Source organism: Crinia signifera, chromosome 5 (assembly GCF_055691185.1).
Source record: "Crinia signifera chromosome 5, ASM5569118v1, whole genome shotgun sequence".
NCBI classification, from domain to species: Eukaryota; Metazoa; Chordata; class Amphibia; order Anura; family Myobatrachidae; genus Crinia; species Crinia signifera.
The window spans coordinates 268,983,418-269,009,047 of record NC_139221.1 but is presented as its reverse complement, the minus strand read 5'-3'; the positions used below and the strand labels follow the sequence as shown (position 1 = coordinate 269,009,047).

General features: G+C 44.7%; 1 protein-coding gene across 1 annotated transcript in view; it reads right to left on the bottom strand.

Moving 5' to 3' along the window:
- The window catches only part of PTPRN2 (protein tyrosine phosphatase receptor type N2), a 947,086-nt gene that overhangs the window by 598,004 nt on the left and 323,452 nt on the right, over positions 1-25,630 (bottom strand). The window contains exon 5 of the mRNA XM_083188999.1: positions 19,324-19,486. Within this exon, the coding sequence (XP_083045125.1) occupies positions 19,324-19,486 (163 nt within the window). The remainder of the gene's footprint in view (positions 1-19,323; positions 19,487-25,630) is intronic.

Here is a 25,630-nt window from a genome sequence, read left to right as displayed (position 1 = left end):
TATGTATGTGAGAATTAACCCTATCAGGCCGGCGTCCACTGGCCACGGACGCCGGTGACAGCCCCGGCTTCAGCCCTGGACAGGTAAAGCCTTGGGGGGGGGACCCCTTTATTTGGGGGGGTCCCCAACCCTCAAGGTATCCCGTCCAAGGCTGACCAGCCACGGTGCTCATGTTTCGGCCGGGGGACTTTGTATAAAAAGTGTCCCCCGGCTGAGACATGACACCGCAGGCTGTTGGTGCCCGGTGCTGGTTTCAAAATACGGGAGACCCCCAGATTTTTTGTCCCCCGTATTTTTGGAACCAGGACCGGTCCAAGAGTCCTTGGCTGGTTTCAGAAATACGGGGGACCCCTATGCTTTTTGTCCCCCGTATTTTTGGGCTCAATGAGCCCGGGGCTGGTTATGCTCAGGAGGGGGGACCCCACGCCATTTTTTTTTCCAAAAAAATCTTTAACACATTTTTTAACAGAGGACCATGCATAGATCGCAATGATCTGTGCAGGGTTCTGGCCAATTCGCCAGTCAGAACCTGGTCTAAATGTTTTGCAATTTTTTGACACATTTTCCCGAATTCGCATCTCATTAAATATGCGAATTGTATACTTTCAATGGGAAAACATCTGGATGCGAGTTCCGGCGCTACTAAAAATCGCACTTTCAGAAAGTGCGATTTTGTGGCAAAATCGCAGTTTTTCGCATCTCATTAAACATGCAGATTCTGGAAAATGGCCGATTTCGGCCGTTTTGGCGGAAAAAACGCAAAAATCACATTTTCACATCTCATTAAAAATTGCCCATAATTCCCATGATTTCACGCTAAATCCTGTCGACCTTGCTGTCTGTCGATCCCAACGGTGTCGACCTAATGACTGTCGACCTAAGTCGACTCGACAATACGATCCACACCCCAATATTGATGGTATAACAGACCATGGGTCTAGAAATAACATGCAGTAACCCAGATATACTATTAAAATTACTCCAAAATAACAGACACCTCCTACATTGTTACTGTAAAAGGCTGAAGGGGTATCAATGCTATCAATCTTACTTTAAAAAAATACACAGCTGTTTTTTCTTACTGACATACTGTATGCAAATGTAGAAACACACTGCAAAATTAATTATGTGCAATTACTTGTATGCTTTTCTGATTGGTTGCATAATGTTGGCATAGGCGTGCGCATGGGGGGTGCCAGGGGTGCACAGGCACCTCCTAATGACCAGCACCTCCCTCACAATTGCATGCAAAATGTATTACTGTAAATTCCCAAAGCGGCACCTGGTTCCCGGCAGCGGTCAGGACTGCATTAGATGCCTGCCGCCGCTGACCTCCAGCCCACACACAAGGGAAACACACCGCCACCGCAGTTGGATGCAGGGTGTTGCGGCAGACCTGCAGCGCTGGCTCCATTGTCTCGGTCAGCAGCCCCCGCCTCCATAGATGTCACAGGGCATGGCGCACACTCCCGCCCGCCTCCCTGGCCTGCCCTGCTTACTCAGTGCATGATTGTCAGCTCACCTCACTGTGTGCAACTGAATTGCCACGCAGGGCAGGCTGGCTGCAGCCAGTGTTCCACCTAAGAGGAAGGAAGATTGAATATGCTTGATTTGTGAGAAAAAAAAAATAGTAATGGTAAAGTGATAAATAAATGGTGGTGGGCAGGAGCTGCTGCAGCAGTCACTGAGTGTCTGCTGCAGGCAGCCTTATTAGGGGAGAGAGGGCCAAGGTGTTGTAACAAACTTATTGCTTGATTCATTAAAGGCTTAATTGGTGAGTAATGCCGCATTTACATTTGCTGATCCCACCAATGCCGCTATTAGGGGCGGGGGGCAGCATCTGCAAGTTCATATACACTTGCCAATGAGGGACACGAGGGAGGCAACGGCGAAGGGAGCGATGAGCATGACCATAATTAATGAGGATTGCCTTGCCTGAACATGTAATGAGCATTACAGTGTGTGGCATGTGTAATGTGCAGTACAGTGTGTGCCATTATGTGTAATGGGCATTACGGTGTGTGGCATTATGTGCAATGGGCATTACAGTGTAAATTTTTGCACTGTCCCTATTTCTGGTGTGTGGGGAGAATGCTTCATTTTGAAGCCCATATACATAAATAAGTCACCTATTTAGTTTGCATTGATGCCCATTAGGCAGTGATAGACAAGCCCAGTAGGCGGGGATAGACACACGCAGTAGGCGGTGATGACACGCTCCTCTAAAGGTGCACTCCCTAATAAAATGGGCTGTGCACGCCTATGAATGTTGGTGTCAATCTAAAGAAGCAAATTAAGGAGGTGGGTGTGGGTAAGTGAGTACAGAGACATGAGCCCCCTCGGTACTTATGTATTAGCCGGGCGCCCAATTAGCATACGTACGGCACCGTAGGGAAGTCGCATCTCATGCGATTTTTGCATGTGATGCGATCGCATGCAATTTATAGGGTGCAATGTCATTTAATGTAGTATACACTTGTATGAAATACAATGGGATTTAGGCAACCCCCCCCCCCCCACTATCCTCACCACCCTGAAGCGTGGCAAGTGCAGCGAGCCCCGCGAGGGGCAGCGTAACGCGTCCTCCTGACCTTTTCATACCCCCACTATCCACGTTCGCGTGGAGTTGATTTCTGGTACTTGTGTATTTTGGCGGCGCCCCCGATGTCCGTCGTACGACGAACAGATCGCATCGCATCGTATGCCATGCACCCGATGGCATGCGATGCGATGCGACGCGATTTTGACCCCCTATACGACCAAAAATCGTATAAGCACCCTAAAGGGTGCTTTTGAGCACCCAAATGGGTGCTAACAATGTTAAATGCACCCCCACGCCACCCCCCACTATAAACGTGAACCCGAAGCGTGGCGAGCGCAGCGAGCCCGCGAGGGGCGGCGGTACGCGTCCTACGACCTTTTCATACCCCCACTATCCACGTCGGCGTGGAGTTGAGAATAGAATAGTGTGGCGAGCGCAGCGAGCCACCGAGCCCGAAGCGTGGCGAGCGCAGCGAGCCCCGCGAGGGGACGCGGCTACCTTCACAGTTATACGCGTCCCCTCGCGGGCTTCACAGGTGTCCGTGGCGACGCGGACACCTGTGAAGCCCGCGAGGGGACGCGTTTACCTGTGAAGGTATCCGCGGCCCCTCGCGGGGCTCGCTGCGCTCGCCACGCTTCGGGCTCGGTGGCTCGCTGCGCTCGCCACACTATTCTATTCTCAACTCCACGCCGACGTGGATAGTGGGGGTATGAAAAGGTCGTAGGACGCGTACCGCCGCCCCTCGCGGGCTCGCTGCGCTCGCCACGCTTCGGGTTCACGTTTATAGTGGGGGGTGGCGTGGGGGTGCATTTAACATTGTAAGCACCCATTTGGGTGCTTAACATAGTATAAGCACCCATTAGGGTGCTTATACAATGTTTAATCGCATCGCATCGCATCCTATGGCATCGTATGCCATGTACAATGGCATACAATTTCAAAATTGTATGCCATCGTGCACTATCGTACGATATCGCGTCGCATCGCATACCATCGTATGTGTTATGGTATGCGATGCGATGGGCGCCGCCAAAATACACAAGTACCTGATTTCTTTATAGTGTGGCGAGCGCAGCGAGCCCCGCGAGGGGACGCAGAATACATGTAACATAATTCACGTGCGATTGCCACGCTTCGGGCTCGGTGGCTCGCTCTCTCCCATGACCCTCCTTAGAAAGTTAAACGGCTCCCGACAGCCACTGCACATATTCGATTATGCCTTTTTATTTATTATTATGTATTATTGCAAACAACAAGAAAATATGGCCTCCATTGTGCGTTAATCTAAATGCACCTCCGATGAGACTCTCCTGTTAGTGAGAGACTAGAGATAGACAAAGCAAACATGGGGGTTATCGGAATGCGCTCTAATAGGTATCACCTAGCCTACATACAATGATACACATAAAGACATAAAATTGTCACACGAGATCATAGACTTTTGTTGATTCTGTGAATAAAAAGGTAGACTTCGTTCAAAGGACGTCGCTCTTTATTAAAAAACCAACCCAGCCCAGAACGATTTAATCAGGGGCATGGCAAAAAAGACCTTTTAACGAGGCCCAGTACAATGAAATTAATCTTTTACACTGTAAAATGTTTAAAATCTATTAAACAACAACCATTGTGATCAGTGAAAGGTTTTCTTTGAACAACCCAAAATGTGAACACTGTGTCCAGTTAATACACAGGTTTATTTAGTAGATAGACCAGCTTCTGACAAATTCCAGAGAATGTGACTTCTTTCTTTAATCACAAGGCACCAATTGGTAACCCACCACAGTGAATTAGTCCTCTAACTTCCACTCTGAGCTGCAAGTACAGTAGTTTGTGTTGATTTAAAGCACTTGTCCTGCCATAATTCTAGACTTAATTCCTCAACTCTGCGAGACATGATCTTCTTGTACCTTGGTTCTTCTCCACTACATTCTTTTCTGCTGGTTACTGCACTTGCAGGTTCAGGTTGCTGCAGTCCCTTCACTGGTGTATATATGAGTAGGCATTACCTTTTTTCACCCCTCCAGCGACAGCAACTGCCCCTTCAGCTCCTAGGGCAACCCTCTCTTACCCTACTGCTGCCAGTTATTCTATTCAAACCGCACTGCTGCCTATCTATCCTTTTCCCACCTTCTAACTGCCTAGCTATCCTTCTAACACTGACACTGACGGGAAGCGAGTGTGTACAATACCGGTGGCACTGACAGAGTGAGAGTCGCGATCTCCTGTCAGAAACTGACAGGCTAGTGACTGAGATACGGCAAAGTTTTTGCCCAATATTCTCCTCTAAAGTTGTCAGCCTAAGTAATTTATTTATATGCGGTAATATATTGCATTAAAATACTGTGCTGCATGAATTACAAATACACAGAACCACTCGCTAGTATTCCCCACTGCCTTTTTTAGGCACTCATTTCCAATAAAATATTGGTATATAGAAGGTACTTACTGCCCATTCATATGAGAAATTGTCAGTAAAAATATTGTGATAATAAACTCACATCACATTTAATAAACATCTCTCATTAGCAGTGGACACTCACTGTGAGATGCCCTGTACAGTGATACTTAGGGAACGGACATTGAACCCCCCTGAAATGTGATTTATTAACACAAAGAGCGCACGGCTAGAGCCGTGGGGTCAGATTCTGACCGCGTACTCTACACAGTTGGGTGAACGTAACACGAGAGTGTAGATACACTAATGAACGTTTTTTTTGTGGAATGAGTGGGCATCAGTGCGCAATACGGATCTGACAGGGTGGTAATCGTAGTATCACTATACTGACCACGATTTCCCTGTAGATATCGGCGCCTGCCTACACTGACGGGAAGCGAGTGTGTACATTACCGGCAGCACTGGTACAGTGAGAGTCGCGTATTTACATCTAACTGCGATCTCCTCTTAGAGGCTGACACTGGTACGCAGTATACACAGTGATATACGGCAATTGACATTAGCCAAGATACTGTGTGATATATACCATAAACACACACCACCACTCTCTGACATTCCCCACTGCCTCATCTGGGCACTTATCCCCAACGGAATTTTTCCTATATAGAGGGTATCATTTGTCCAGCTGCAAAAGACTACCTAAATAAGATACTGACAACAACATATTGATACCAGTTTATTTAGTCTCCTGCAGCAAACGGATACACACTGTAAGACGCCCTGACCAATTTATACGGGGGACCTGACATTGGGGTTCACCATAAGAGGATATTATCCCCTTTTTTAAGTTTCTTACTTTCTATGTACCTCCTATGGTAAATGTTTTTATATGTCGCAGTTCTTAGAATGAAAATTATTAAAAGTTACATTTTATGATTGTTTTTCTTCTGATATCCTGAGTGCGCCACAGCACATGACAGTCTTTTCTTTCTCTTGTAATTGTGTCAATTCCCTGTCTTAGTGGCAGCACACCCCACAGAATATTAGTACACTGTTATTACATGTGTGATATAGGGGTTACAGTCATTTTTTCCTGTGCGATTGGTTACAAACTTCTTTTTTGTATCCTTCTAACACTTCTACACTGCCCAGATATCCTACTTATATCTCCTTAATGGCCAGCTATACTTCTCACACCTCCCTACTGTCTAGCTATCCTACTCAGACTGAACTGCTACCCAGCTATCCTTCTCACATCTCCTTAATGGCCAGATATCCTTCTCACACCTCCCTACTGTCCAGCAATCCTAATCACACTGCATTGCTACCCAGCTATCCCTCTCATATCTCATTAATGCTCAGCTATTCTTCTCACACCTCCCTACTTATCTTTATCAAACTGCACTGCTACCCAGCTATCCTTCTCACAACTGACTGCTGCCCTGCTATCCTTCTCACACCTTACTGCTGCCCAGCTATCCATCTCACACCTTACTACTGCCCAGTTATGCTTATTACACATTGCTACTGCCCAGGTATCCTTCTAACACTTTAATACTGCCCAGATATCCTTCTCACACCTCAATACTCCCCAGCTATCCTACTTGCGCCCTACTACTGCCCAACTATTCTTCTAACACCTTAAAACTGCCCAGTTATACTCAAGCTTTTTTACTTCCCAACTATCCTTCTGGCAACTCCCTATTGCCCAGCTATCCTTCTCATACCCCACTTCTACCGCCTTACTGCCCAGATATCCTAACATGTTACTACTGCCATACGATCTTACAACCCTTGTACTGCCTAGCTGTCCCTCTCACACTCAACTGCTTTCCAGATTTCCTTCTTACACATCCCTACTAGCCAACTATCCTTCTTACACCCTACTATTGCCCAGATATCCTTATTCTACCTTTTTAGTGCCCAGCTATAATTCTCAAACCCTACTACTGCCCAGCTATCCTTCTCACATCCAACTACTGACCAGCTATCCTTCTCACATCCTACTACTGCCCAGCTATAATTCTCACATCCTACTACTGCCCGGCTATCTTTCTCACATCCTACTACTGCCCAACTATCCTTCTCACATCCTACTACTGCCCAGCTATCCTTCTCACATCCTACTACTGCCCAGCTATCCTTCTCACATCCTACTACTGCCCAGCTATGCTTCTCACACCCTACTACTGCCCAGCTATCCTTCTCACACCCTACTACTGCCCAGCTATCCTTCTCACATCCTACTACTGCCCAGCTATCCTTCTCACATCCAAGTACAGCCCAGCTATCCTTCTCACATCCTACTACTGCCCAGCTATAATTCTCAAACCCTACTAATGCCCAGCTATCCTTCTCACATCCAACTACTGCCCAGCTATCCTTCTCAGATCCTACTACTGCCCTGATATCCTTCTCACATCCTACTACTGCCCAGCTATCCTTCTCACACCCTACTACTGTCCAGCTATAATTCTCAAACCCTACTACTGCCCAGCTATCCTTCTCACATCCAACTACTGCCCTGATATCCTTCTCACACCCAACTACTGCCCAGCTATCCTTCTCACATCCAACTACGGCCCAGCTATCCTTCTCACATCCTACTACTGCCCAGCTATAATTCTCAAACCCTACTACTGCCCAGCTATCCTTCTCACATCCAACTACTGCCCAGCTATCCTTCTCAGATCCTACTACTGCCCAGCTATAATTCTCAAACCCTACTACTGCCCAGCTATCCTTCTCACATCCAACTACTGCCCAGCTATCCTTCTCAGATCCTACTACTGCCCTGATATCCTTCTCACATCATACTACTGCCCAGCTATCCTTCTCACACCCTACTACTGCCCATCTATAATTCTCAAACCCTACTACTGCCCAGCTATCCTTCTCACATCCAACTACTGCCCTGATATCCTTCTCACACCCTACTACTGCCCAGCTATCCTTCTCACATCCTACTACTGCCCAGCTATAATTCTCAAACCCTACTACTGCCCAGCTATCCTTCTCACACCCTACTACTGCCCAGTTATCCTTCTCACACCCTACTACTGCCCAGATATAATTCTCAAACCCTACTACTGCCCAGCTATCCTTCTCACATCCGATCCAACTACTGCCCAGCTATCCTTCTCACATCCTACTACTGCCCAGCTATCCTTCTCACATCCTACTACTGCCCTGATATCCTACTCAGACTGAACTGCTACCCAGCTATCCTTCTCACATCTCCTTAATGGCCAGATATCCTTCTCACACCTCCCTACTGTCCAGCAATACTAATCACACTGCATTGCTACCCAGCTACCCACCTGTTGCCTAGTTATCAATATCACACTTCACTTCTTACAGTATAACCAATCCTTTTTTAGACCAATGCCGCTAAACTAAAGTAACCTTCACTTTTTGTTACATAAAGCTAGATAAAGACAAAAGGCTTTGAAAATAAGGAGAGGACTGACTGCAGGTATATATATATATTTGTTTTTAAAACGCTTTTCACTGTGATCTTTGTTACAGGCTGTCACAATAATTTCATAGACAGGAACAATAGAGATGGTTCCTGATTTCTGCTGTGTGGCTGCTGCTGTTTTATCCTGCAGCTTCATCATGAGCATCAGGTGTTTGAACAGAACCTGTAATTAACCATAGCTTGGCCTGTTGCCAGCCCTGAGCTAAGCATTGGTTTCATTTTTTTTTTTCAATAATGTGGTTGCAGTGACTTTAAGGTGTGTATAATGAAACCACCTTATTTTTTTTATCATTCTTCATTTACTATTTAGGGGTACATTTTTTTACCATTATTTTTACTAAAACAATGTGAAAAAGAGTGTTTTCACACCCTTTTTTCACATTGTTTTAGTATCACCTGAATGTATTTCATGGAAATCTGTTCCAACTCCTTTCATTTGCCCAGGCTCGGAGTGCAGGTTTCGGGACCTCGCAAGATTCCACCATTGGAGACCCTACATATGCCGGTGCCTTTTTTCTCTCCAACTTCAGAGAGGGGAGAGGAAGGGTGTGGATGTGCTGTGCTGTGGTGGTGTCCTGCTCAGTCCAGTCTAGTGATACTGCTGCCGTTTCACTCCAGCTTCGGAGAGGGGAGAGGAAGAGTGTGCTGTGGTGTCCTCCTGAGTCCAGTCAGTAATACTGCTGCCGTTAAAGTCCAATCCATTGATACTACTGCTGCATGAGTCCAGTCAGTAATACTGCTGCCGTTAAAGTCCAGTCCATTGATACTACTGCTGCATAAGTTCAGTCCAGTAATCTAATGCCATTAGTCCAGTGATTCTGCTGCAGTTCCAGTCCAGTGATAGTGCTATATAAATCCAGTCCAGTGATACTGCCGTTAAAGTCCAGTCCAGTGATAGCGCTATATAAGTTCAGTCCAGTGGTACTGCCATTAAAGTCCAGTCCAGTGATACTACCATTAAAGTCCAGTCCAGTGATACTGCTGCTTAAGTCCAGTCCAATGGTACTGCCATTAAAGTCCATTGGTATTTCTGTTAAAGTCCATTGGTACTGCCGTTAAAGTCCATTGGATTTACTGCCGTAAAGTCCAGTGATACTGCCGGTAAAGTCCAGAGATACTGCTGTTAAAGTCCAGTCCAGTGATACAGCTGTATAATTCCAGTCCAGTGGTACTGCTGTATAATTCCAGTCCAGTGATACAGGTTAAGTACCCTTATCCAAAATGCTTGGAACCAGAAGAATGAGGTATCTTGAGGTATTTTTGCATTTATGATGTAAAAGGAAACATCAAACACATGAAATACACACACATATATTTAATTTGTGCATGAAACAAAGTTTGTGTATTATCTCAGACACTGAATTTAAATGCTTTAAATTCCAAGCAATCATTTTCTTGCACATATTTACTGCTAGTTACATATCATTAAAAATGTACCCAGTGGGTTTTTAGCAAAAATAAAAAAATACATTTTGGAAAACTATGTTCAGTAACACGAAGAAAAAATATAAATGTAAATTGTTTGAGGAGAAACGTAAGCTTGCATATATGCCATTTACCATACGGAGTGGCAAGGAACCTCTAAGGCCCTGGCCTATGTTCATGAGCTTCACACAATGATCTTAGCCAGGGATGGGAAACCTTCGGCCCTCCAGCTGTTGTTGAACTACATATCCCAGAATGCCATGTTACAGTTTTGCTATTTGGCCATGCTAAAACTGTTGCAGGGCATTTTGGGATGTGTAGTTTAACAACATTTGGAGGGCTGAAGGTTCCCCATCCCTGATCTAAGCCCTACTCCCCCCCGCTAGAAAATTTGAGAGCTAAGCTGTCATCAAAAGCACAGCAAACAACTGTGCCTTTTAAAAACATGGTATCACATGCCCAAATCTCCATGTAGAGTTTAAGTGTGTTGGTGGTTGCAATGCCTGACTTTCCCATCACTGTACAGGAAGAGGTAGCTCCTTCCACCATTTGCAACACGCCCTCTGCATATGCTGGAAGAATCACCCACAGTTCAGTTCCTGAATTTGAGATTGAAGGTGTCAATATTGTACACTAGGAGGAGGATATTGATGTAGCTGACGCTGAGGAGCAAGTTGACGAGGAGGATGCTGATGGTAATGTGGTTTGCTTAAATGAGGCACCGGGCTAGACAGTTGTTGTCTGTGGGATGCAAAAAGCCATTGCCATGCCTAGGCAGAAAGAATAAAAAAATCCACCACTTTGGTCTGGAATTATTTTTATTATTTTTATTAAGATCCGGACAACACTTGTTTTGTCATATGTAGCTTATGTAAAGCTGCAATAAGCAGGGGTAAGGACATTGGCCTCCTAGGGATATCCTCCCTTATGCATCACCTGAAGCTCGTTCATAAGTCACTGTTTAGTTCAGACACTGTGGCTAGGACCGTAAGCAGTCCAGTGACACCTAAATCCCTTGATCCTGTCTTATCCAAGCATCTGAAAACCACACCAGCAAGTCAGTCCTCATCAAATTCCTCCTCGATCTGGACTGGAGGTAGTCCTGCAGGCCATGTCACTGGCATGACTGACTCCTCTTCTATCCAGAATTCCTCTGGAGGATCCTACAGTGCTAAGCCTATTGCTGCCGATTAATGGAGGTATTGTGTCCCAAATCCTGTGTAGATTCCACTTCACTAGGCAGGCGATACCCCGGATGTGCAGAGACGTCCAAAAAAGTGTCCACAGTGCCCTGAAAAATGCGGTTGTACCCACTGTCCACTTAACCACGGACATGTGTGTGTGGTACCCTGCTCTGGGGGTACTTGCAGTATTTAAGACTGTTATAGCTGCCTATGAGGCTGTCACACCATGTGCTGCAGGGGTTAACCCCTCACATGGGTTGCCGAGCAATCAGCCCATAATGGGCTGCAAACTTAGATGACACTAGGACCCAGAACAGAAAACAGAGTACTGGAAAGGAGACAACTGCGGTGGCGCGGCTGCATTGAAAGACCGAACACGGGAGAAGCTGACCCCGCCGCACCACCAAGCGATGGCCGCACCTAACCCCACTGAGGACTGATTGACAGGAGATACAGGGGCCACTCTTGATTGCTGCGGTTGCACAGCTGCAATTGCTGCGGTTGCACAGGTCTTGCCTCACAGGAAGACCTGGGGACCGTGACATCTGGCTAGAGGTGCGCCCAGTGGTGAGTACTGCACCATCCCCAGGGTAAGCAAATAGCCAACCCACTAGGGTGGACTTTACGAGGAGGCTCTGCAGCACGGCCATCAGGGTTCTCCACAAACATAGACTGAACTAATGTTACCCTTTACAAGACAACCATTGAAAATAGTCGCAGTCGTAGATTCCTGCTGCAAGCACTAATGGAAGTTAAAGATCACCACGAACTCCTCGATTTGTAGAAATGGAAGCAGAAACGGCAAGTACAAGGCACTGCAATCTTATTTAGTCCAATAATTCCCACACTCTCCTCAGATCATGGTTAACAATAGGGTTTATTCTAGTTCATTCTTTCTGACAAAATCCTTCTTAGATGGACAAAACCATGTGCACTGCAGGGGGGCAGATGTAACATGTGCAGAGAGAATTAGATTTGGGTGAGTTATTTTGTTTCTGTGCAGGGAAAATACTGACTGCATGATTTTACACTTCAATATAGATCTCACTTTGAAGAAAAACCCCACCCAAATCTAATTCTCTCTGCACAAGTTACATCTGCCCCACCCGCAGTGCACATGGTTTTGTCCATCTAAGAAGGATTTTGTCAGAAAGAATGGACTAGAATAACCCCCAATGTTATACATGTAAAGAATGGGAAAATGGAAAGAATGTTGACCAGGAAGTGAGAAATAAATGTATAAGAGGTGCACAGGGCCCAAAGGAGTTAGCGTACCTTCACTCACACAGTGATGAAGATAGACACATGTGTAAAGGTATCTTTCAAACCAAATAAAAATTGATTTAAAAAAAAAGTATCTTTCAACTGGGTCACCAGCAGGGTGTGATCGGCAAAGAACCCACACCTGGATGCTTCATATGAGAAGAGTGTACCACACTCATGTGCGAACAACGTAGTTCTTTCCTTTAAAGGTATCTTTAATTTTCCTTTTAGGCTCTTCTATCCGATTTTTTTCTCTCCCATTGGTTCAATACTTGATGACTGTATATTGCTTTCAGCCTGAAGCTTGGGGTCACCACCATGTAACAATGAGGCTTTGCAGCTTACCATGAAGAAACAGAGCAGGGATGTCCTTTCTATACAGATGGCAGTACTCCTTAGGTTGGAAGGACTATAAGGGAAACTTGATGCTGCTAAAAATATGTATTTGGGGATTGCTCCAAGTGCACCATCTCCTAGTGTCTCCCAGCTGTGAACTTAATGTGACCCTTTAGTAGTGGGAAACTGGGAAAAATCTCATTGAACCAGAGCCACACAATTTACTGCTAGGGAATACCTAATCCCCCATGCGAACCCGGAGCTATATTGTTTGTCTACACCCCAAAAGCTGTTTTGTATTTAAGAGACTGCAACAGACTGCCAGTAAACCAAGTCATCTCCCTTTACTATCTAGTTGCAGCATAGGAGAGGAAACTTTGCTCACAACAAAACTATTGCATAGTTTGCTTATATTTTGAGGAAAGACTTGTTCACTACTTACTGAAAAGAACTGTTATCTTTACCTACTGATAAACTTACCTGCAGCAATTCACTCACTATCACCACAGGACAGCCTATGTTACTCCTGTAAATTTAAGAGACTTTGGGGCAGATTTATTAAGCTTGGAGAAGAGATAAACTGGAGATAAAGCGGAGAAAAGGTAAAAGGAGATAAAGCACCAGCCAATCAGCTGTGTTTGAAAAAGACAGTTGGGAGTTGATTGGCTGGTGCTTTATCTCCTTTTACCTTTTCTCCACTTTATCTCCAGTTTATCTCTTCTCCAATCTTAATAAATCTGCCCCTTAATTATTTAAACCTTTGTTATATGCTCTCTGGAACCGGAAATAAATTGTTAGTAAGAGACTACTGAGTTATAATACGATATTTATGGGAGGAGTATTGATAAAGTACTTCAGGAATATAAGTACGTCCGCAACCATGCTAAGTACATTTATTGAACACATGGCCATATAAGGTACCTTTAGTCTAGTGCTAAACTGCGCAGTTTAGATGTTGAATTGCTTAATAGTCTAATAACAGTTTATGCAAGCTGTTTCTTTATTGCTCTGACATGCTAATAATAATTGCTCATGATCTGTTCACAATTCCTAATATCCATTGATTCACTCTTTGCATAGAGTTTGTATTATTGCAACACCATTACTGTGGTGCTACTGCAATTAAAGCCATTTTGACTGTGAACCACATCTGACCAGAGAACTAAAGGCTAATAATCACCGCCCTCACGTGTGGTGATAGTTTTGTCTTATTGTGTTTGGGGTTCTGAGTTCCGTGCTCTTCTGCCCCCAGAGTTCAGGTGATGGAAGCGGCGATTCTTAAGGCTGACAGCAGTGAGAAGACTTCAAGGATTAAAGGTACTGGCATACCATTCACCATCTGGCACCTTCAAATGTGGACAAGTGACACAGGGCAAACTAAGGACTACATGACTGTGACAGCACACTGCGTAGATACATCGCTTTCAGCAGAAACAGCAGCAGCATCTTCTCCGAAGCGCCAGCTCGTTCCAAGGCAGGCTACACTGTGTATCACTGGTTTCACTAAGAGGCACAACGCCAACATCCTCTTAGAGAAACTGAAGGAAATCATTGCACAATGGCTTACCCCACTTAGACTCTCCAGGGGATTTGTGGTATCGGACAATGCCAGTAACATTGTGCAGGCATTACATATGGGCAAATTCCAACATGTGCCATGTTTTGCCCAACAATAAATTTGGCGGTGCAGCATTTCCTAAAAAGTGACAGGGGCGTGCAGGAGATGCTTGTGGTGGCCCGCAATATTGCAGGACACTTTCACTATTCTGCCACTGCTTGCCGAAGACTGGCACGCCATCAAACCCACCTGAACCTGTCCCTTCATATGCTTTGCCAGGATACAAGGGTGGTCAGTCTGTTATAGTCAGAGGAATACATTTTGGCCACCATTTGTTGTGTCTCTGTTTCCAGTGGACACAAGTCTACAGCGGTGTAAAGACCTGCTGGTCTGAAGTGGACCGTGATATGGCAAGAACTCCTCCTTCATTTTCTCCCACACCTGTGGCTGTGAGGAAACAGCTCAAATTTGTTACCCAACCCACTGGCAGTGATGCAGGGCAGGCAGGAGCAAGTTTGGACACCTGGTCCGGACTGAAGGACCTGCCAACAATTGATGACATGTCTACTGTCACTGCATACAATGCTGTCACCATTGATAAAAATAGTGGAGGATTACATTGGTGACAGCATCCATGTAGGCATGTCAGACAGTCCTTACCTGTATTGCCAGGAAATATAGAAGCCCCTGTACAAACTGGCTCTATTATACCTGTCACCCCCCCCCCCCCCCCCCCCCCCTCCAGTGTGTACTCTGAAAGGGTTTTTAGTGCAGCCGGGAACCTGGGCAGCGAGAGGCGTAGAAGGTTGCTTCCACAAAATGTGGAGAAGATGATCTACATCAAAGGTAATTATCAATTCTTCAATGAAGACCAGCAATTGCCTCCAGAGACTACAGAGGGGATAAATTGATAATCTGTGAGGATAAGGATGTACACATTGAAGGGGGTGAGGAATCAGAGGAATAGGATGAGGACGACAACTTGCCTTTGTAGTGCCGGTTGTGCTAAAAATCCTGTCACTAAAATGATTGGTTTGTTAAAGACAGTGTGCATGTCCTAGTTTGGGAAGGCCCAAGAAAAATTCCATCTTGCACCTCTTTTTTTTGGCATTATGTGTTCTTTGGGGCCTAGTTTTTACCCTGTCTTCCGCTGCAGTGGCACTCCTAGATGGGCCACGTGTTTGTGCCATCTACTTGAGTCGCTTAGCATAGTCATGCAGCTACCTTGGTGCAACCTTTTGGCCTAAAAACAACATTGTGAGGTGTTCAGGATAGACTGGAAATTAGTGGAAATTAATATTATTGAGGTTAATAATAGCGTAGGAGCAAAAAAAAAAAACAACATATTCTGCATTTTTAGCAGTTTATTTTTATTATTTTTTTCAAAATCCAGATCCAAAACACAAAACTTGAAAATGGTGGTGTTTTGGAACAGATCCAGATCCAAAACACGGTCTGAGATTCAGACCCAAAACACAAAAAGTGCCCGGTGCACACCCAGGGGCGTAACTAACTATTTTGGCACGTTTTTTTGAGCCTGCCCCCCCCCCCCCCTTCTTACCCGTACCTGCACCCGCGGTCTGCGTCTCGCCCGGCTCTCTGCCGGGACCTGCCTGACCGTCACGGTCCCGGCCGGCTCCGGCTGCTACAATGAAAACTGACTCTTAGAAAATGGCTGCCCCCATACAGAAAACTGACTCTTAGAAAATGGCTGCCCCCATACAGAAAACTGTCTGCAGTATGGGGGCAGCCATTTTCTAATTGTCAGTTTTCATTGCAGCAGGAGCCGGCCGGGACCGTGACGGTCAGGCAGGTCCCAGCAGAGAGCCGGGCAAGACGAAGACCGCGGGTAACTATAGCCCCGCAGCCCCCCGGCGGCGCCCCCAATTTCTCTGCGCCCCCCCCCCGCCACCGCGGGGGCTGCGGAGCTATAGTTACGCCACTGTGCACACTCCTATATAATATAGCATAAATGTATGCTATATAATATTTAAGATAATTTATCATTTCTCGAAATAGAAAAAAGGAGAGTGCCACTGCTTCAGCAGTAACACATTGACTGGGAAGTGCAGTTGCTTAACCTTTGTACACAGTGGGGTTATGTGTATCCAGCTGATACGTCAATAATTGGGCATACACACTAGACAATCTGGCCGATATGTTGTTCCAATTTGACAGGAAGTGGCATATTAGGCTGACATTGCTCCAGTGTGTACCCACTTTTAGTCCTACAAAGGGGTAATGTAAAGTTCCAAGTAACCTGGTAATATAGTAATACATAGCTGAGGTCACCCCTTACTACCCCCCATTTCTGCCTTTCTGGTCCTAAGGATCAATGCATCCAAATTGCATATAACATTGAAGCATGTGGATTCATACAAACTATGCTACTTACATTGGTGTACTCTGTATGCCCCAATAGCTCTCAAAAACATGAAGCAAATTGTATAGTACTTACTGTAAATATACAGTATATTAATATTTACAGCAAATGGTTTTAAATGCAATTCATGTAATGCAAGAAATGTTTTATGAGTGCCATTATGCCATTAAGTTTCATTTTTTATTTCAGTAATTCAATTTCATAATCATTTTTTTACCTTGATTTAATATTAATATTGCATTGACAAATTCAGTATATATAGCATCACGTTAATAACAATAAGTGAAATGTTTACAATATCATTCTAAAAAGACGGTTCTTATATTTTCAGCATGAGAGCACTGTGTTAGAACGTTATCCTCTGTAATAAACAACTGATTCGGTAGAACAACATGATTGTATGTAGTGGGGGTCATTTAAGATGCTAGAAAAAAGGATAGTGATGAACATTGTCATGGTAAAACATTTGACATTAGTGTGTTAACTGCAGTGGCGTAACTACGTTTTGGGCGCCCCCCCGCCGTTAAAGGGAGGGCGCCCGTTCTGCCGCACCAACCCCTGTCCCGCCGCCCATTCAAACCCCCCCATCCCCCGCAGTCTTACCTACGTTTAGTACGCGCTGATCCCGGTTCCCTTCTTCTGCTATGAGGACCACCACAAAATGTCCGCCCCATACATCAGACAGTTTCAGAGAACTGTCTGCTAAATGGGGGCGGACATTTTGTGGTGGTCCTCATAGCAGAAGAAGGGAGCTGGGACCAGCGCGTACTGAAGACAGGTAAAGACTGCGGGGGATGGCGGCGGGGTGTAACTATAGCACTGCAGCCCCCCGGTGCCCACACATGCACAGCGCCCCCCCCGCGGTCACGGGGGCTGCGGTGCTATAGTTACGCCCCTGGTTAACTGGCTAAATCACAGAATTGGGGTTATTCAGTAATGGGGGAAATGTAATAGAATGAGAGAATCAGAAAGTGAGAGATTTGGTAAGAAATCTCCAGTTTTTTTACAGTGGCAATCATTTACATTTCAAAATCAAACTGGTTTTGCAGTCTAATGGTGTGTACACACGGTGAGATTACCTTGCTATTTGATTTAGGATTCGAGTGCTATGCAATCTTTGCTAACTCTGTACTATTTATATACAATTCATACAATCTACATTCGATTTTCACTATATAATCATTGCTGCACTGTCTATCTAGGTTTCGATTTGTGCTGTTACGGGAGCGCTCATCGGGATCGCACAGTAAAAAACCTGTGGATAGCCATATTTCAAAAAATGTGAATGGGCTTGTGTGGCAGCCCACTACAGGATACCCCCTGTGCCCCTGGAGTCACTATAAAGTCATAATCTAATGTCAAATCACACCGTGTGTACACAGCATAAGGGGGATATTCAATCTCCCGTTGCCAACTCCCAACGGGGGAGGTGGCTGAGGGGCCTTATTCAATGCTGTCTTCAATGACAGAATTGAATAGGGGATCTCGGCAGAACAAGCCTGACTTAACAAGCAGTCGGGCTTGTTTTGCCGATAACAGCGGGGAATTGACGAGCTCCTGGCTGCAGCACGCCGATTCCCACCCGCAGCTCGCGGCCACGCTCCCTTCTCGTCCCGTGGCAGGTGGGACATTGAATCCCGCCTGCAAATTCTCGGTCAAGCAGACCGAGAATAGGACAGGGTCACGGCTGTCGGGCCAGCTCGACAGCCGTGACCCAACATTGAATACACCCTAAATGATTAAAAAAAACTGGAGCTTTCTTACCAAACCTCTCATTTTCTGATTCTCTCATCCTATTACATTTCCCCCATGATCTCAAAAGCAAAATGTTTCTCTAATGGGCATAACCATGTGCACTGCAGGTGGAGAAAATGTAACAAAAGCAGAAGGAGTTAGATTTGGGTGGGGTGTGTTCCACCTGAAATCTAGATTGCAATGTGCAAATAAAGCAGCCAGTATTTACCCTGCACAGAAACAATATAACCCACCCAAATGCACATGTTTCATCAGGCCTACCTGCAGTGCACATGGTTTTACCCATTAGAGAAGGATTTTGCTTTTGAGATCCTTACTGAATAACCCTCTAGTGTAGGGTACACACCAGAACAACCATGATCGCGCGACAATCGTGAAACGTTTTTCTTGATATTGTAAGATGGTCGCGCAATGGATTGGAGCAGGGCTGGACTGGCCATCTGGCACTTCTGGCAAATGCCAGAAGGGCCAATAGCCAGGTGGGCCAATTTGTCCATCCAGTGCTGATTTGTCCATCCATTTCGAGACTGGCAGTGTTAGCACCGCCTACGAATCGGGGCACAGAGAGAGCCACAGGACTTGCGTGTCCAGGACAGAAGGAAGCAATACATACAGCCATGTCCCTCACTCATGCACGCCAGGATCAGCAGCGCACTTGAGTATGTAAATGGTGTGTGTGCACATGCGTGACATCAGCGTCCACGTGCATAAATGCCAGGGCTGATTCGGAGACCCAGTCCATCCCTGGATTGGAGTAAACGATCTGCACATGATCTGTTCCCAATCCAATGCAGATGACAAATCATTAGTGCAGCAGATAAAATCTCCAAAGCGACCCAACAACCGACGGGGACGCACATCAGATCGGAATCACATTTAAAACATGTGCAATTCTGCTCTTTTTACATACAATCAGTCATTAGACACATCGAAAATGGAGGAATTGAGCCCAAATCATTCTGGTGTGTACCCAGCATTAGATTCATTTTGAGGGTTATTACCGTAATCTTTGACGGCTCACTGTTCGTCCTTGTGTAGAAGTTTGGGGCAGCAGGTTGTGGAAGAATCCCAAGATACTTAAGATAATGATGAAAAGATTTGGCAAAGTTCATATTTGCTTCAGTTTCATAATCTCTGTCACTTCCAGAATTTATCTTTGTAACCCTGGAAGTAAGTAGACAACCAATGGCATATTACCACAGCATACAGTAGATAGATAGGACAGACAGACAGACAGACAGACAGACAGACAGACAGACAGATAGATAGATAGATAGATAGATAGATAGATATTTCATTTATTTGCCCCAGTTCTGTGTCCGCTAACAATTACTTTGGTATATGCTCCTCTCTGAAGGGGCATACACACGTAGAGATCTGTGCTAAGCTATTTTGCTAAGCTATTTTGCTAAGCAATTTTTCCTGGTGTCAAGATCTCCCATGGGGAGCACATACACATGCAGAGATTTGTGCTAAGTGATTTTCCTAAGCGATTCTGCTAAACAATTTTGCTTAAGCAAAAAAAGTCAGGGTAATGGTACAGAATGAGAGATTGTGATCAGTATCTCTAATTCTGTACACACAGAGAGATTTGCAGTAATTTGCTAAGCAATCTGACTAGATTGTGACTGCATGCACTGACTTAGTTAGCAAGAGATATTTAATCTCTCGGAGCATACACACGGAGAGATCTGTGCTTACTTTCTAAGCAATCTAGACAGATTGCTTAGAAAATAGCACAAATTTGCTCCGTGTGTACACCCCTTTACTAATATTTCTGTTTTCTTGAATAAAACATTTACCATAAAAATATCTGAGATCTTTGGAGATTTCTTAATGTCATGGTTTATAAAGGCCTAACGTACAGTACTTTAAGACTGCATGCTCAGGAGACTGTAGTGGTTGGAAGGGATTTTATACTGTAAATATATATATTATATATATGTTACAGCCACACTATATTACTGTTCCGACCATGACCATACTCCATTGAGGGTAACAGTAGCTCTCTCATGTTTTCTAATTTACCATAAATATTTGATCTTATAATATATGGATTTCCGCAGCTAAGATCTAATACTTCCAGCAGCTGTATTCATTAGATTGGCTTTGTATAGCTATACTGTGGTGGACTTGGGTGGCACAGTGGTTAGAATCGCTACTAAGGTGTTGATAACACACGTGGTTAAATGTTAACATCGACCGCAGCACTTTGCCAAAGTCAATCACAAGGACCTTCATGAAATATTTTTCTCTGTAATGACAACAACTCTATGACATTAGTTGTAAGGATTTATGATGATGGCCCTTATGCAGAGTAGAGAGGAAAGTGAGCATTTGTTGCCCCCAACAAGCATGCCCGAATAAAACGCAGCTATTCATCCATATCCATAGCTGTGCAACTGTGCACATGTGACATCACTATGGGCCTGATTAAGAGTTGATCATTAACGCTTAAAATCTTTCTCAGATGTGCAAAACCATTTGCACTGCAAATATAACATGTGCAGAGAGAGTTACGGCCCCCATACACAAGAACGTTATGGGGGTCATTTTGTTTCTGTGCAGGGTAAATACTGTCTGCTTTAACTCTAGCTCATGTTACATTTTCTCCACCTGCAGTGCACATGGTTTTGTCCATCTGCGAAAGATTTTGCTGTTGCAATCAACTCTGAATCAAGCCCTATGTCACATGGTTTGCCACTAGTCAACGTCATCATGACTGCATGTTTATTCCTTGTGTTTTACCCTGTGAGGACAAGATAAAGTAAATGAATAAGCAGTATCTGGGCATGGAGTCAGTGTGATTCATGGCCTGGGAACTTGCTGTCAATTTCAGTTTTCAAAGCTTTAGGTTAGTGAGAATTATCATACTGTACAAATACTAGCAGATGGGTACATTTGGCGGAGTAAATGGAGGAACTTCTCCCCGGTTACAAGGCCATCAAACTTTATTAGGTTCTGAACTCTCCCCCCCCCCCCGACTGCTCCTCTTAATGTGGTTGCTGCACCATTGCTGGGTGATCCATCCCTCCTCCTCTTGCTCCAGTCCTCCCGCTGCATTCTCTGTCCTGTTCTGCCACCCATCTACGGTCTCCACTCCTTTCTCCTGCCCCTACCTTTCTCTTTGTCTTTTACGGTCTCTGCACAGGCAGCAGAGACGTCTCTCCCACAACTTTCCAGAGCAGGTATGTGTATTGGAGGCCAATTTGTAATTTAAGGATGGTACTAGAAGCACTATTCATTTTATTATGGTATCGGAGTGATATATTAATGTTATGTGGTGGATGGTATTAGTGTGGGTCTCTAAGGAGTATTTTTATGGCTAATAATTTTATAGTAGAACTTGGGGTAAAGTCTAATATTATGTTTCTAAAATTGGGTCTAGTTTGTATGAATTGTTCCATTTATGAATTGTGTGTCATTAATCTAACGTAGGGTTAAATAGGTGTAAAATACAGCATAAGGCCTAGCTTATACTGTAAACTTGGTTTTTAGGGTGGTTTTAATTTGGTTATGGGAATGGATGGGAGGAAGTAGGCAGTACATTAATTGAAGGTCCATGTTGAGATTCCAATAATTGGGGCTCAGGTGTTAACACTGGGGGTTATTCAGACCTGATCAAATATGCAGGTCGGGCGATTATCAATAGACTGCACATGTGTACGGATTGTAGCGTGCATACCCCAGGCCTTCCTTCCATAAAATCATTAGATGCTGTGTAGCTTGCGGATGGATTTGCAGCTAATCGCCGATCCTGCTAATTATCACAAACCGCGCTAAGCAATATGCTGGTTGCACCGGGAGGGATATCACTCGGGCGGGGCAGCGTTTACCTCATTGCATGACTCTTTGATTTAGCACAGCAGTAATCAGGTCTGAATAACCCCCACTGACACCAAAAACACCTCTCAAACTCACGTCAATCTTTTCACTGGGTGACCTTTTCCATGTCAATCTTTTACTTGTGTAGATCTTTTATCCTTGTCATACTTGTTGACTTACCGACTGTCTACTTAGACTCTTTTGATATATAACCGGTGACACCTACAGACTAACTTCACCCCCAAAACAAAGAACTTCGGAATTAGGAGAGACAGATTTACCTGTTTATCCCATATAATTCCACATAAAACTATGTTTTCATTTGACTTCATTGTTAGTTTTGAACATAGAAATAACCCAGATAAATGTGCATATGAACTATTTATGGGGAGAAAAAACGCATTCATTATTTGTTATGCAAATCTGGCCATGGCCTTCACACTTTCCCTAATGGGAATACTCAATCAGAGCAACCCAGGAGGTAAAAGAACCCTTGCCCCTCCTCATCAGCTCATACTCTCTGATTACAATGATGAGAACTCATGCACAGTGAAATCATGTGCACATTTGTACACGGCATGCCAACTGTCCCCATTTTTCAAGGTCAGTCTTAATTTGTTCCTGTAAGTGATGCCATTGGACTTGTCCCTATTTTTAAAACTGTTCCCTTTCTTTCATTTTACAAATTGATTATATATTTTCCACCATCTGTTCTTCTTCTTTGGTCTCTACACATTAACCCCTTCACGACATTTGACGTATATATACGTCATGGCCGGGAAGTACTTCCCGACACATGACGTATATATACGTCATGACTTTAAACTGTCACTGCGTCTCGAGACGCAGTGACAGAGGGACGATGTCTGCTGTCCCTGACAGCAGACATGTCCCTGCATGCCCAGGGGGGGCTGCGATGTCGCCCCCCCGTCGGCGATCGCTGTGATTGGCTGTTCAGTGTGAACAGCCATTCACAGCGTTTTCCTGTGTTACCAGCGAATCAGACGCTTGGTAACACAGGTGTCAATCACCGCCGGGCGTCAGGGGGCATGAGGGGGTCATCGGTGACGATGACACCTCACCCCACCCTCACCCCACCTGCCCCCAAGGCTGTGATTGGTCCGTGGGACCCACGGACCAATCACAGCCAAGGCGCGACATTTAAACTAACGGTGACTGCGCTGCAGACGCCATTCCGGTCTGGAATAGCGTGCAGAACGGTCACCGTGCCTGTCTGCCGTGAATACCGACCTGATCCTTGCTAATACTTACCTGATCCTTGCAAATACCTTACCTGATCACCTGCTCACTGCTTGTAGCGTGCTGGACGCTTCCTGGATCTGACTTCCTGAGACTTCCTGCTGCTGCTGCAGTGTGATAGAGAGATAGAGAGATAGAGAGAGAGAGATAGAGAGAGATAGAGAGATAGTGACAGAGAGAGCTATATTTTGTGTCTGCTACCCCCCCTTTTTGGGGGTGCAGGGGTTTTTTATATATAAATAACTGTCGCTGCTGCTGCAGTGTCATAGTGATAGATAGTGATAGATAGTGAGAGATAGTGATAGATAGTAATAGATAGTGAGAGATAGAGAGATTTGTGTCTGCTACCCCCCTTTTTTGGGGGTGCAGGTTTTTTTTTTATATATATATAACTGTCAGTGCTGCTGCTGCAGTGTCATAGTGATAGATAGTGATAGATAGTGAGAGATAGAGAGATAGAGAGAGATAGTGACAGAGAGTGTATATTTTGTGTCTGCTACCCCCCCTTTTTGGGGGTGCAGTTTTTTTTTTATACATATAACTGTCAGTGCTGCTGCTGCAGTGTGATAGATAGTGATAGATAGTGATAGATAGTGAGAGATAGAGAGAGATAGTGACAGAGAGTGATAGAGAGTGTATATTTTGTGTCTGCTACCCCCGCCTTTTGTGCTGATCACTATATCTGAGGTGATCAGCAACTTTTTGGGGGTGCAGAGGTTTTTTTTTTTATATATACCTGTCAGTTGCTGCCAGTTGCACCAAAGGTTGTGCACCTGCTGCCCCTTACTGGTAATCAGTGTCGCATCACTGATCACCTTTTTTTTTTTTTTGTGGGTGCTGTGTGGTCTTTTTTTAATTTTTTTTTTACACACACTGTGATTTTGTGGGTGTCCTGTGGCCACTGTGCGCTGATCAGTGACGTACATCACTGATCAGCTTTTTCGGCACAGGGTTGATCTATTTTTTTTTTTTTTTGATCAAATTCCTGTTGCCTTTGAGCGCTGTTCAGTGACAGACGTTACTGACCAACATCTGTGCTCAATTTTTGGTGCAGGACCTTTTTTTTTTTTTTTTTAACCCCTTCATTTTTTTTTTTTTTAACCCCTTCAATTTTTTTTTTTTTTAACCCCTTCATTTTTTTTTTTTTGTATAAAGTATTTTTTTTGTTCTGTACTACATACACACAACACACTACATACCCCCCGGGTTGAAATAAAGTTTGTACCCCCCCCTACACTATACACGTGTTGAAACATTTCACTACCAGTAACACAAAAATAAAAATGGCATCCCAAATGTCCTCCCAAATGTCCTCCCAAATGTCATCCCAGTCATCCAGAAGAATGTATTCAGTGGAGGAGGCATATGCCATGCTTGCCTCTGATTCTGACACAGCCAGTGAGGCAAGCGGGGAATTTGAAGGATTCGTCTTAAGCTCCTCTTCCTCCTCTGGTGATGAGGGACCCCCTCAAAGACGCCCCCGTAGAGCAGCTGAGACCCCCCCCCCAATAATTGATCTCGTATGGACCCCACCACCAGACAATTTTGAGCCCCAGGTTCCTGAGTTTTTGGCCATGCCAGGAATCCAATTTGATTCCACAGGTCTCAGAGAAATTGACTTTTTCAAATTATTTTTCTCTGATGATTTTATAAATTTAATGGTGGACCAAACTAATTTATATGCCCAGCAGTTTATTGCTCAAAACCCCACGTCATCATTTGCTAGGTGGACCCCTGTAGATGCAGTAGAGATGATGACGTTTTGGGGTCTGGTGTTTCATATGGGCATAGTAAAAAAGCCACAAATTAGGCAATATTGGAGTACAGATGTTCTGTACAGCACCCCATTTTACCGTATGGCCATGACTCGGACTCGTTTTGAGGCAATCCATAAATTTATACATTACACCGATAATGCACAGTGCCCACCCAGAGATGATCCCACCTTTGACCGGCTATTCAAAGTCAGGCCGGTCATTGATCATTTCAGTGCCAAATTTGCAGAGCTATACATCCCTGAAAAATTTATTTGTATTGACGAGTCCCTTATACATTTTAAAGGAAGGGTTAAATTCCGCCAGTACCTTCCCAGTAAGAGGGCAAGGTATGGCATAAAAATGTATAAGCTGTGTGAAAGCACCACAGGGTACACCCACAAGTTTAGGGTATATGAAGGGAAGGATTCAAGAATTGAACCGCCAGAATGCCCCCCCTCCCTCGTAG